This window comes from Clupea harengus, chromosome 8 (assembly GCF_900700415.2).
Source record: "Clupea harengus chromosome 8, Ch_v2.0.2, whole genome shotgun sequence".
Taxonomy (NCBI): Eukaryota; Metazoa; Chordata; class Actinopteri; order Clupeiformes; family Clupeidae; genus Clupea; species Clupea harengus.
Genome location: NC_045159.1, coordinates 2,442,019 through 2,455,369, shown reverse-complemented (window position 1 = coordinate 2,455,369; position 13,351 = coordinate 2,442,019). Strand labels below are relative to the sequence as shown.

General features: G+C 39.7%; 2 protein-coding genes across 4 annotated transcripts; both read left to right on the top strand.

The window, feature by feature from the left end:
* Positions 1 to 54: 54 nt before the first annotated feature.
* On the top strand, positions 55 to 3,826 carry cfap300 (cilia and flagella associated protein 300). The gene is made up of 7 exons (XM_012822006.3): positions 55 to 520; positions 874 to 955; positions 1,072 to 1,141; positions 1,288 to 1,445; positions 1,584 to 1,756; positions 2,265 to 2,331; positions 2,465 to 3,826. The coding sequence occupies exons 1-7, from the start codon at positions 417 to 419 to the stop codon at positions 2,591 to 2,593; spliced, it is 783 nt and encodes a 260-aa protein (XP_012677460.1). The 5' UTR covers positions 55 to 416; the 3' UTR covers positions 2,594 to 3,826.
* Positions 3,827 to 7,002: 3,176 nt separating this feature from the next.
* On the top strand, positions 7,003 to 13,348 carry birc2 (baculoviral IAP repeat containing 2). Of its 3 annotated transcripts, none has more exons than XM_031571479.2 (9): positions 7,004 to 7,189; positions 8,293 to 9,874; positions 9,966 to 10,065; positions 10,970 to 11,048; positions 11,124 to 11,172; positions 11,288 to 11,530; positions 12,400 to 12,654; positions 12,931 to 12,972; positions 13,122 to 13,348. In XM_031571479.2, the coding sequence occupies exons 2-9, from the start codon at positions 8,962 to 8,964 to the stop codon at positions 13,313 to 13,315; spliced, it is 1,875 nt and encodes a 624-aa protein (XP_031427339.1). In that variant the 5' UTR covers positions 7,004 to 7,189; positions 8,293 to 8,961; the 3' UTR covers positions 13,316 to 13,348. The 3 variants fall into 3 exon arrangements, with proteins under 3 accessions (XP_012677468.1, XP_031427339.1, XP_012677467.1); XM_012822013.3 differs by having other exon boundaries at positions 7,004 to 7,406; XM_012822014.3 differs by lacking the exon at positions 12,931 to 12,972 and having other exon boundaries at positions 7,003 to 7,406.
* Positions 13,349 to 13,351: the final 3 nt, after the last annotated feature.

Below are 13,351 nucleotides of genomic sequence, written 5' to 3'. Positions count from 1 at the left end.
TGTGTTGCCTATGAAAACCAGATGTGAAAGGAAACTTGACACTGCATGTTCCCCAGTGGGCAACAGCAGGCTTCCAAGGTTGTCTGGCCAACATGCATTCCTTCCGCAGAATGCCTCATGCCCCCGCTCCTGAAATCCAAGTTTTTGCTAGAACAATATATCTTGAAGTAATCTGGCTCTACAGGAAACGTCCTTTTCCAAGTAGCCTATTTTTTGTCGATTAAGGTGACTTGGGCAATTCTGGGACTTCAAACAACTTTCTTACACAAACCAAGACCATTCCACCAAGCTTAAGGTATTAAGGTGATACCACAGGCTGACTTCAGAAAATCCCTGTGTGGAAAATGTGCCTCATCAACTGGAGCTTGCGCAGAAGAATGAGTGGCGCGTTCCCATAGTGATCCCCTGACAACATCATGGCTGGTGAACAGTTAGATCAGAAGTATGTCTTCAATTTACTTTCTGGTAAAAACTTCCCTTTTCTCCAAAATCCCGAAATTTCCGGACGCTTCATGAAATGGTAATAGTCCATTCTGCATTAATTTGTTGATGAGTGTAGATATTCGTTTGGTTTAGCGCTATTTTCTCACATAGCGATATGTAGGCTATACTTCAACGTTACCGTAACGTTACTCCATTGCGTTCGCAAACTCGTGAAGTTAACCAACGTTAGTATTATTGGAGCCCGTCTAATTCTCTGGTATTATGTGATCATGTGTGTGGCATAACCTGTAGCTATAACACAAATTTAGCGAAAATCATTTAAAGGTCATAACGTTAGGTTGGATAACGTTAGCTCAATAACTTTGTATATACCAACAGATCCTTGAATTCCGTTAAATTAATGATAAATACATTAATTTCTCATGTCAGGTCAATGCTGGGGAGAATATCAGCCCAGGCCTTCAACTTCGACCAAATGTTTCATCCTTATAAAAAGGATGAGTTTGTTTTGGTAAGTGTAACTTGTGTGTGTTTAACGTGTGACGTTACAGTAGTGTTTGGATAAGTTATGTGATTATTAAGGATTTTTTTTAAGAATGTAGGCCTATTGTCTGGTTGTGTATTCAGAATTTTTTTCAAGACCCTTGCGTGATGGAGAACTTAAAGGTCTTGAAGTCAGGATACTGGAAAACCCTAAGTAAGTTTGTTCTGCATTCTTATTAACTATTCGTATGAACTTGTGGAGAAACTATACCCTAAGTGTGGTGGTTAAAGAAAAATAACTTGCGAGACATGTGGTGATTTCATTGCCACTAGAACTATTTTTTACTGTTGTTTTCACAGGAAGTAATCTAACTCGTGTGGATGTTGAGGTTGTCCCATGCTCAAAAGTTTCAATGGATATATTTGACCCTCTGAATTCTGCTGGAGTGTTGCGACCATCTGGGCATATAGTCAAGTGTTACCATGAAATTTATGGAGACTTTGATGAGTTGAAAAAAGTATGCCTGCTTTTATTAAATCATTAATTTATTTCTTAGAATTTGGTTTGTTTATAAATTAAAAAATGAATGCTCATATTGTGAAAACCTCAGCTTTGTACAAAATGTCAGTGTTAACTACACATACTCTTCTCTAAGGCGTTGACTATAGAGGACTCAGAAAAATATGATTTAATAAGACCTGCTGATCGGGAAGAGTTTCTCTTCAAACTTTTCAAGCATATATGTCTTGGTGGTGAACTCTGCCAGTATGAGGATACTATCAGTCCCTACATGGACACTGTAAAACTAATCTATAAAGATTTTGTGAGGTAAGTGAAAGTATTTATTTCTATGAAACAGTATGCTTAAGCTTCTTCTGCTTTGAGTGTAGGAACCCATACATTTTCCAGAATGTTTGACATATTTCTGAATAAAATGCTCATTTAGGTTGTACAACAGAGTTAAGCTGTTTATCATAACATTATCAAAATGTATTAGTCACTAGGTACAAGTCATACTGGAGTAGGTCACACTGTACAAACATTTTTAGAGACAAAGTTAAGTTACTTTACTGTATAAATGGTATATGCATCTTGTATGGTTTATTTTAATGCTTAATTCGTCTGCTTGCCAAGGCAACTGGACTTTTAAGTATGCTAATTTTTGGGATTTTTAGGATTGGGATTACTGGGATTTACTTTACTATTTTCATCAATGTATACTTGCAATAAAAAAAATAAATAGACATTTGGCTACTTCAACAATTATACTGTTTGCATAATCAGTTGAATGCAAATGACGTCCAGTACTGTATATATTTTGTTTTCTGTTTTCTAGTGTGCAGAAAGACTGTAAGACAAAACAAATCAACATTGTCTCCACCATTTTAAAAGTCTCCGCTTATGTATGTATACATGTTTTCCAAACCTTTATTTCTCCATACTTTACATATAATGTTAGATCTAAAATTAGATCAGTGCATTAGAGTTGCAAAGAGTTTGTATATGAGTGAAGTAACAGTTGTACTGTTTTGACAGGATGCTTCTGGATTGTGCTATCCTGACAATCTGAACTCAGAGCAGAGCTTTGCCTACCTCTGTGTTGATCCTCTCAAGAGGCATGTGTATGTCTTCTATCATTCCTTTGGCATTGGATGGCTTTCATAGGCTGGTGCGCCACATTGCTGATTTGTTGATCTGTATGTTATTAGCTGTTTATGATTACATAACGACCAGTTTAAGTGAGTTGCTTCAGGTCATCAGTATGAACCAGTGGAGCATATATGCTAAATGTGCATTTATGCTAAAAGTGTGCCCTAAACAGCAAAAAGCAACAGTTCCTGTGAAAACATAGGGTACAACTTGAGTTCTATGCTAATGTCTTAAAGCTTGGTATAACTTCTGATAGCAAGCCAACAAAACATTTTGAAGTTGTCTCATATATGCTGTTGATGAATGATATACTGAGAACTTCTGAATGTTTTCCACTTTGGTGGCAACAATATATAGACTTCAGACATTTGTTCTGTGATGTCAAAGGGACTCAGATGTGGCTCCAAAAATGACTGTAAAAAATAAAGGTAAAGTTCAGGTATTTAGCAGACACTTTTAAGTGACTTTAAATGTGATACGTGTGAGAAAATGTATTTCTAAACTACTGTAATAACATCACCAGATGTGATACAGGTACAAATACAAATATTGTAATCCTAGTTCTATTTCGTCTGCTGTTATCTGGGTTCATATAAATTACATGCTTTTAGAACAGATTCAGACTGCATTGCCAGTTACTGCAGCTTTGTCAGCCATGTTAACAAAAGTCTCATTGCTGCAGCCCTGCTTTTGTATGTATGCACCACAATTCACACACTGTCTCCTTTGAAGTATATCAGGCTATTTTGGCACTAGCCCTCTTTACTCTGTATGCCTCATGATTCATTTCATAATGATAGCATTTAGTCCTGCTGTGAAATATTTCACTTTGTCTTACATATCATACTGTTTATTGTTGATATCATTAGGCCACTTGGTGTTTTTTTTTCATGTAATTTTGTATCTATGCTCAGATTACCTCAAACTCAGACTACTAATATATAGGCCGAATAATAATTTTAAACGGTCAAAATGTGTGTATACTGGTCAAATTCCCACAGCCTAACACCAAAATCTCACTAAAACAAATCCTCCTGTATTTTTAACGAAACTGGAAGTTAAGTGTATATTGGAGCAATCTAGCCAAAAAGAATAAAAATGCAGGGTATGACAAAAAATACTAATTACTTACTAACCGAAAGTGAGGTCATGCCGGGAAATATCAAACTGAGGCTTTAACGTATCGACCGAGCGATAGCGAGGTTGATCCGCCAAAGCTGAAGTTTGATATGGTGGTAATTGTAAATAGAAAACATGTCGTTTTGTTGAGCTCTCAAGTCTTTCCACGACACAATGTGTTTCAGGTGCCAATTACTTGCTAACTTCAAGTTGCAATGATCAATAGAAAACGGACAACACGGCTCAGCTAAAATGGCTTTAATTTACAGTAAAGTAACAACAAAAGTGATTCAAACTATAGTTTCTAGTCTTCATCATCGCTTTCAATAGTAAATCTTCGCTTCTTCTGAATTTCCTCATGGCTGTTGATGTTTTAATTTTTGTCTGGATAGTAAAACTCAGACTGATGCTTTCGCTCATTTTGAAAATGTCGTTAGAGGGCAATACGGATCCGTATTGACCGGTGAGGACATAGACATATAGCTAACTACAAACTTCAATTTAATCCTGTAAACACTTCTCGCTCAGTATTCGTTTGTGCAATTGGCTGTCAACGGTCGATGCTGCTGATTGGCGGCTCACTGGCATGTCCCGCCTCCTGCCAGTGGCATGTACTTCCTGATGCCACATGCCAGTTAAAGATTTAACTCCTACTGGTGAGGAGGGTGTGGGTTAAATGTCTACTAGGCCGTCAATACTTGCTAGAACGTGTCGTTTTGACTCCTCATTTGTCAACGGAATATTACATTCCGCTACTTCATTGGTCAGAATTTATTTACTGGCCGATTATTTGCATGTAGGACCCCGTAAACAATTAATTACGACTATTGAGTAATACTGTGGGTTAAATGTCTACTAGGCTGTCGCTACACGATGGTAGTCCTTTGGGGGATAGTAGTCCCTCACATTGCGCATGCTCAGACACAAACGGTTTATGGCATAAGGCTCAACATAATCGTGCATGCTCAGACAACAAAACGGTTTACAGCATAAGGCTCAACATCAACATCAACATATCTGGCTTGTCTTAACGCATAATGTAGGTTTATTTAACGTAATATTTAATAATGTTGTAAACGGTTTAAACGTCAACATATGGGGCTTGTCTTAACGCATAATGTGGGTATATTTAATTATGTTGTAAACGGCTAACAGCATAAGGGTCTACGTCAACATATGAAACGAAACTGGGGATACTTTTTGATCCTCCACCTCATCTGTTTTGTCCACTGTGACAACATCTTCTTTGTTTTTAAATAAATGGTCATGTTTTCAAAAAACTGGCTTTCGTCGCATTTTTTCTCCATGATTGAAAACGGATCTGTCGTTGTGACGCATGCGCGGCTTCGCTGTCGACTGCAGTCGACATTGTCGCAAAATGACGCATGCGCAATGTGAGGGACTACTATCCCCCAAAGGACTACCATCGTGTAGCGACAAGGCCGTCAATACTTGTTAGGTACGTCATAGAACGTGTCGCGTTTGTGACGTTTAACCCACAAGGGCAATACGCGGCTGGCATGACTAGGCATTGGCCAATCAGAACGCTCGTACTGTCGTTGCCATATAATAAAATCATAAAACAATAAATAGACAATACCACGGTTAGAACAAACCAATAAAATTGAAACTAAACCATGTGAAAAAACCTTTTGGAGATGTAGAGGGTCTGCATGACAGGTGTTATATCTATATACATATATATAAGGGATATATCACGAGAACTAGCTACATTTTACTGCCCATGGACATGTTACACTCCAACCAGCTGCGGAGTGGATATAAAATGTGCTTTTAAGAAAAGACACAGACAGCGTGCTGCTTTCGTCAGGTAGGTAGCTGTAATGATTTTTTAACACATAGCTTTATCAAAGACAAATCATACATTTCCTTCTTTTACACAATCAATTTTCCATAGTCATTCACTTTTGAAAGTCCTTTAGTGATGTAATTATCAAACTCATTGACAGTACTAGATATAACATTACCGCAATTCAGAACAGACATCACTTATGCCTTATTACACACATCATTAATACTGAACACATTCAATACAAAATACATTCAACAAATATTACAGTTCAAAACAGTATTCTCAATAATGCATCTTAGCACATAAAATAACACAAAGTACTTTAACAATATTCAAACTAGAAAAACTTCTATCTTACAATCATACTATGCTTAACACAACAAGAGATGGACCACGCTTTTCTCCGTGCTAGCATGAGAATGTTTAACGTGACTAGCAGTATTGCTACATTTGAAATTACACATTACAGTGACTGAACACATTTAATACAAAACCCTTCCTTTTACTCCCCTTATGAATGTTACCTTACATCAATATATTTACAAGAATGCATACCTGCGGAGTGGATATAAAATGTGCTTTTAAGAAAAGACACAGACAGCGTGCTGCTTTCGTCAGGTAGGTAGCTGTAATGATTTCAGCACGTAGCTATCTCCTGCATTAGGTAGCAGCACATTCTCACAGGTAGCTCCCTCTAGTGGTCACAAAATAAACTACATTCGAAACAATGCAGAATCCTGTTGAATGTGTGTGTGCTCGTTACAGTGTGCTTAGTACAATTAACTCATGTTGTTCTAGTTGCTGTATTCATTTCCAATTACCACAGACACAGCAGAGTATGGTAGATTGACCTGCGTCCTACCATTCTGATGCCACGCCTTGGGTCTAGTCATGTTCAGATGGGGCAACCCCAGTTTTGTGATTTTTATTGTAAATTTACTTGTGTTGCAATTTCCCCCACCCTTATCATCCATGCACCATAATGACTCATGGTGAACATGTAAAGTTTAATTTCTGTTTCAATCTGAATTAAGAGATACACAAATTAATGTGACTTACTTATCAGACAGTATATCTTTTTTAAATTAGTGATTAATAGGAAATCGGATGAAATAACTTTTTGATGCTCTTAATAAAAGTAGCCTTGGCAGTGTGATGAGAAAAAAAACTGGGTTCGGCATAACCCAGATAACCTGAGTGAAATAGTGAAGGCATAATAGTCAACCTTAAGGTGAATGTAAACTTTTAAAGATATTGCAGGACTGTGTAACGAATCCTAAGAAAGTCACAATACTTAAGCTTTTCAGCACTAAATATGTAAACCTACTACGTAAGCAATAATATAGTACACGTCACTGTTACTTTGCTAACTGTATCGTTGTAGGAAGTGGAAAGTTTCGGTTTGTGTTAATTTAAACCCGGCGGCGCCCCATGAACTACGATGGAAAGTACCTAGATTTCCCAACCAATCTATCTTCTTTCCTGTACGCCCTCACTAGCATTCAACCTGTGGTTGTTTGACACATAGACATATATGTCTATGGTTTGACAAACTATATGACCACTACTACTACACTGGTTCGTTGAGAATTTTGATAACGGAATATAATGGTTTATAGCAGTACGTTTTAAATAGCTCTGCCACGTCGTTCTCCCCTGGAACCGGTCTCTACACGCAGGTAACGAAACTTAAGTGAACTCGTTTTTCAAGGTATAGTTACGTTTCAATTCTCCGAAATATATGAGGCTGATTACTTTAAATTGGCAAGAGACTGGAAAACAGGAAGTGAAGTAACTGCACTGTAATCAGCTGCTTCATTCGGAGCCATTTTATGGACGTTGCGAAATCCACGGTGTGGTATTGTCCCAAGAAATTACCTTTCCTACAGAAAACAGGTCTGTTGGGTATTTTATATCCAGTTAAAATATAGGAGATGTGATATTTTGGTTGTACCTAGGGTCAATTTACTAGTGCCTCCACATGCAGTTGACGTTAGATAGGTAACCTCGCTGTCAGTAATGCCCTTGTAATGGCGCCTTTCCTATAAGTAACAAGCAGATTGTTAACATACAGTGAAATAGCTATTTAACGTGACTTGTACGCCAGCGTTTAAACCAGAGAAGTCAAATGACATTGCTCAAATTAATAGCTAGGTTGAATGTGCGCCAGATGGTGGAAATTCTCGGTTACCCAGTTAGCAATTTTTAACACAAAGGCTTCAAGTGGCACGGTTTGTATGTCCTAACATTTTCTCTGCCCCATTACAGTCAAATACTATGTAACGTTAACAGTTTAACGTTAATAATTTGAACTCTGATTTAATCATTGTATAAAATAAATCGTGTCCAAGCACAGGCTTTGTAATACATCTAACGAACTAACATTACGTATTCACTTTCAATGCAGAAAAAAAATAGAATGAATCTATCCGTAAACCTGGATTTTCTATTCTCTCAGACATGTAAGAATTTTGTATGACACTCGCACTCTAATTTGCCGTAGGGCGTTTCTGTTCGCTGGCATGTATCCCAACCCAATTCGCGTCGCTGGCATGTTACGTGGCTGACATGCTAAAAAGATTACATTTTCTAAAAGAATATTCAATCTACACAGGATTCAGACCTTTGAAATGTGTGGTCTGGCTAAACCAACAATTTCAGTTAATTTAAATTGATCTCAAATGCCATTGTTAGGACTTTAATAGTTTCTGTGAATTAGTGAACAACTAATGTTCTCTCGATCATATTGATTCCTAACATTATTTTCCTGTCAACTCCACAGGTCTGACTGGCTTTGACGTGGAAAAGGGTGCTCTCATCGGTCCCCTTTAAAGTGCCTGACACCTGTATTTATTTAATTTCATAATTGGATCTTATTTTCCAGAATGGACACCTAAACCCACAATTAAGGGATGCCCGTCAGAGAGAGAGGCTTGAATTAACACCTCACCACATTCACCTGCTAAACAATTCTAGCCATACCCATTTTTTTCAGTTAGTTTGGCATTTCAAATGTTGTGCTTAAGCAATATAATGTTTTCAAGAGAGAACATACATGGGAGGAGTGTGTATCACATTCCTCTTGACCCTGACTGATGTTTCAACTACAACAGTAGGATCATCTCATTTTTAGTTTCCCATGGTCAGCTTCAAGATCTTAGTTTGCAGTTTTGTTATGTGTGAATCAGCTTGAGGCGGAACTGGAAATACAGTTCCTGCGAAGTGCTGTGTGTCACATGACTGCAGTGATATGAGCAGTTTGTTGCAGTCTCCACTCCCAAGTGAGATCACAAGTATCCCTTGTGTCTCGGCACTTTTGAATGGCACAGGAGTAAGAGGAATGTGTGAAACCGTGTGTGATTTTACCATCCGTGAGGTTTAGCCTTATCATCTTTTAGCTAATTAATTCAAGCCTCTCTCTTTAAATGGGCATCCCTTTTTATTTTCTCAAATGGAAATTCTACAAAACAATCCTTTCCTGATGGGTTTGTGTCGTAACAGTGCCCCCACAGACCTGCAGTACGACAACACCTCCGAGTTGTTCCGCATATCCACATATGCAAAATTTCCCACCACTGCACCTGTGACAGAAAGAAGCCTTGCTCGTGCCGGCTTCTACTACACTGGTGTCGGGGACCGAGTTCAGTGCTTTCGCTGCAAAGTGACAGTGGACAACTGGCAGCCAGGGGATTGCCCAGCCGAAAAGCATAAACAGCTGTCTCCTAGCTGCCCGTTCATTCAGAGCTTGCCCTCTACCGCCAACCTGCTGTCCTCCTCCCACTCTGCTTTCTCTCCCCTCCGTAATGCCACTGCCCTCCAGATGCCCGCTCCTGTGGCCGGGGCAGCTGCGCCTTCCTCCAGCCAGTCAGAGGAGCAGGTGGGCTATCTCAACATGGGCTTCAGTAATCTGGCCCCGTCTAGCCCCCTGGCGTCACGTGGTGTGGAAGACATGTCCCACCAGCGCCCGCAGACCTGCCATAACCCCAACATGCGCCGGGAGCAGGACCGCCTGGAGTCCTTCAAAGGCTGGACCCTGACCATCATCACACCAGCTGAATTGGCGAAGGCTGGTTTCTACTACCTTCAAGGGGATCGTGTGGCCTGTTTCAGCTGTGGAGGTCACCTGAGTAACTGGGAGCCTGGCGACAGGGCGGTGTCGGAACACCAGAGGCATTACCCCAACTGCCGTTTTGTGAGGGGGGACCGAATGGAAAACGTGTCTCTCGCTGAAAGCGGTGTCTTGACCAATGTGTCCAACTCAGCCATGCAGCAGTGTGATGAGAGGCTTCTCACGTTTGTGAACTGGCCCCTCAGAATACCTGTTCGCCCAGACCAACTTGCTAAGGCTGGATTCTACTATGTTGGTAAGAATGTGTCCAATGTGAAAGTAAGCATTAATTGCCTGACCACATACTGGGTATTAATGTTGTTTGTTTGTCATCCCCACTTACACAGGTCGCAATGATGACGTGAAATGCTTTTGTTGTGATGGAGGATTGAGATGCTGGGAATCTGGTGATGATCCATGGGTAGAACATGCTAAATGGTTCCCAAGGTAACTTGCTCTGAATATAGCAATGTATTTACACAGGTCATTGGAACTCCCCCACTGTAAAGGCCAGATATTTATTGGCTTCTGTTGTTGTATATTGACAATAACCCAGTCCCAGTGTTATTTTCAGAAATCTTCCAGTTTCATCATTTTGTTTTCAGTTTTGTCTCTGTGGTTCACCACTGAGTCACAAAATTGTACAACGGGGGCATTTCAAGTGGATGGTGTTTTGACAAACCAGGAAAAGGTAACTTGGAGTAAGTGGTAAACCACCTAAAAGAAGAGCATCATGGCTTTGTTTTGTTAGGAGGATGAAGCCATAGGGCTCCTCTATTAGGAGGTTCACCACTTACTCTTTAGTTACCTTACCCAGGTTTGTCTCTAAACCACATACTTGGAATACTCCCCAGATGGTCTGCAGGCAAAAATATGTTGCACAACAATCTGATATTCTGCTTAACAAGCATCAACTTTAATGGGAATTAGTTTGATAGTTATTGGGGGAAATTGTAGATGCACTTTGTTGCCTCCAAGTTACAATAGAAACAATTTGCTTGAGGGATAGTGTACTGCATTCTTTGATTTCAGAAACTGATGCTGCTCCTTAATGCAGCTGGGTGCAGCCCATGTAATTTGATGTCAGCTACATCCTCATATATCAATGTGTTTGAATAGGGTTTCATATTGCATTCAAACTACTTCTTCAATAGTGTGGATAAGGCCGTGCTGTCCTTATTAACATGGGGTGAAAATGCAGCTTTAAAGATTTAGTTGGTGCTAAATCTGCTAAGGAGTATTTCATCTATTTGGTGATGGTTCATGTCCATCTAAATTATTTAATTTGGATTTTTGTCATCAGGTGGATATGATTTGATGTTGTTTTGTTTGTTTTTTGCCTCTCCTTCAGGTGTGAATATCTTTTGCAAGAGAAGGGCCAAGAATTTGTCCACCAAATTCAAGCCAGATTCCCAAGACTCTTTGAGCAGGTAGGTGTGAAACTCCGGTGGTAAGACCTTGCTGTAGGCAATAGAATGAAAACTAACTGTGTCCTTGCTCCACAGCTGTTGACGAATGGTGACAGTAACTCTCGTGAGATTGTTGATCCACCAGGTAAGTGACAAATACAGTTGTAGATTGCCAAAATCAGAATCAGGTCACCATTATTTTTGTATATTTGAGAAACCAGAATTCACTCATTAAACATGTCTTCACTCTTGTTGTACAGTTGTACTTCTCAGTCCAGGAGAGGAACGCTCAGAAGATGCCATAATGATGAACACACCTGTGGTGAAGTCTGCCCTAGAAATGGGCTTTGACCGTAACTTGGTGAAACAGACTGTGCAAAGCAAGATCCTTACCAGTGGGGAAAACTACAAGACTGTCCAGGAGCTGGTGTCTGACCTGCTTAGTGCAGAAGATGAAAAGAGGGAAGAAGAGAAGGAGCTTTTTGCAGAGGAAATGGCGTCAGGTATATAGATTCCCAAACGGGCAAAGTTTTTATCGAGTTGTATCAAAACCATTCAGGGCAGAAAAAACCCAAAACTAAGAACTAGCCCAAAGGGAACCGTGGTTCTGGTTCCTTTTCTACTTGTTTAAAAGAGGATTGCATCAGTTCAGGCAAAAGTCAGGTGTTTAAAGCTGAAGCTGCAGCTAGCTGCCATTATCGTACGTAATTGCAAAGGGTTAGCTTGGCACTAATGTAACGTTGCAAAAATCTGGTGGAAGTTGCAACAGAAATTGTTTTCATTATAGTAGTTGTTGAATGAACCAAAGCCAATTTATTTAGGTCAGCAGCAAGGTTTTGGTGTAAAACATTGTGATATAATGCGCGTCTATGAAGAAATACTTGACTGAGTTACATACATACTTACTCTACATGACATTGCTGTCTGTGTACATGGTGTCAAATGTTGCCATGTCAGACAGTTTTGCCCACTCTCGAATTCCAGTTAGTCCCTGTTGACACAGTGGGTATTTAAAAAAATAATAATTCCAGGTGACATGGTAAAACCTGACTCAGTTTTCAGGTTCTCAAATGTTCTGTTTTGTGTAGTAGAAAAGCATCAGCACTTTACTGATCACATGCTGCACATCAGTAAATGAGGACACTAAAGTTCAAATAATGCTCACTTATCCTCATGGATGATTTTCAAAAGCACACATGGTGCATGTGTTATAGTGAGTATGGGTGGGAGGGGGGGACATACACTGGAACTTTCCATTTTGCATTTGAATGTACTGTTTTCAGTCACAGTAGTGTATCATGTGGTGCGGTTCAAAGATTACTGAAGATGTGAAAAGGTGACTCATTCTTGATCTTTCTTTTTTTTTTTTTAGATGGCTTTACCTTTCTGAAAAAGCACCACACAGCCCTGACACAGAGACTGAAGAGTGTACAGAGCCTCATGGATCATTTACTGGAAGAAAAAGTCATTTCCCAGGAAGAGTACGACACCATTAGCAACTGCACCACTGTCAAGCGGCAAACAGCCCAACTCATCGACTTGGTTCTGTCAAAAGGGAACGCAGCATCAGAGGTCTTCAGAAACTGGATCAAAAAGAATGATGTTTACCTCTTGAGAGAATTAATGGGTATTAAACCATTTACATTATTGATTACAAATGTAGATTCCTTTACAGTATAAGATCATGCTGCTTGGAAGAGACCTTTACATACATGCTTCATGAAACACCTGATTATAATTCCACAAACATGGAAGTGAAACTTGGTGATGCAACAAGGGAGGATCTTTATCTTCCAAGTAAACTGCAGAAGGATTTAAGTAGTATATCCAGCTACTAAACTCCAACTACTTAAAAAAAAAACTGACCTCTATTGTTTAATTGTTGTTCTCACTGCACTTTCAGCCCAGGCAAATGAAGCTGCATCACCGAGTCAAGATCTTTCAGGTATAAAAATATGAGAAGGGTTGCTTTTCCTTTCAGATTTTTAGAAAAAAAGGGAATCAGTTTCAGCAGCCTGAGAGGAGTCTGCTGTCCTGTATTATTAAGCCATTGGTTCCCATCTTGCTTTCTCCCTCTTTTCTTGTCTTCTCTAGATTTACCCATGGAGGAGCAGCTGAGGCGTCTTCAGGAAGAGCGTACTTGTAAAGTTTGCATGGACAAGGAGGTCAACATCGTTTTCATTCCCTGTGGACACTTGGTGGTTTGCAAGGAGTGCGCCCCCTCACTGCGCAAGTGTCCCATCTGCAGAGGCGTAGTCAAAGGCACCGTTCGCACCTTCCTCTCCTAAATACACAAGAACATTAAAATAAACTAAAACCAACGC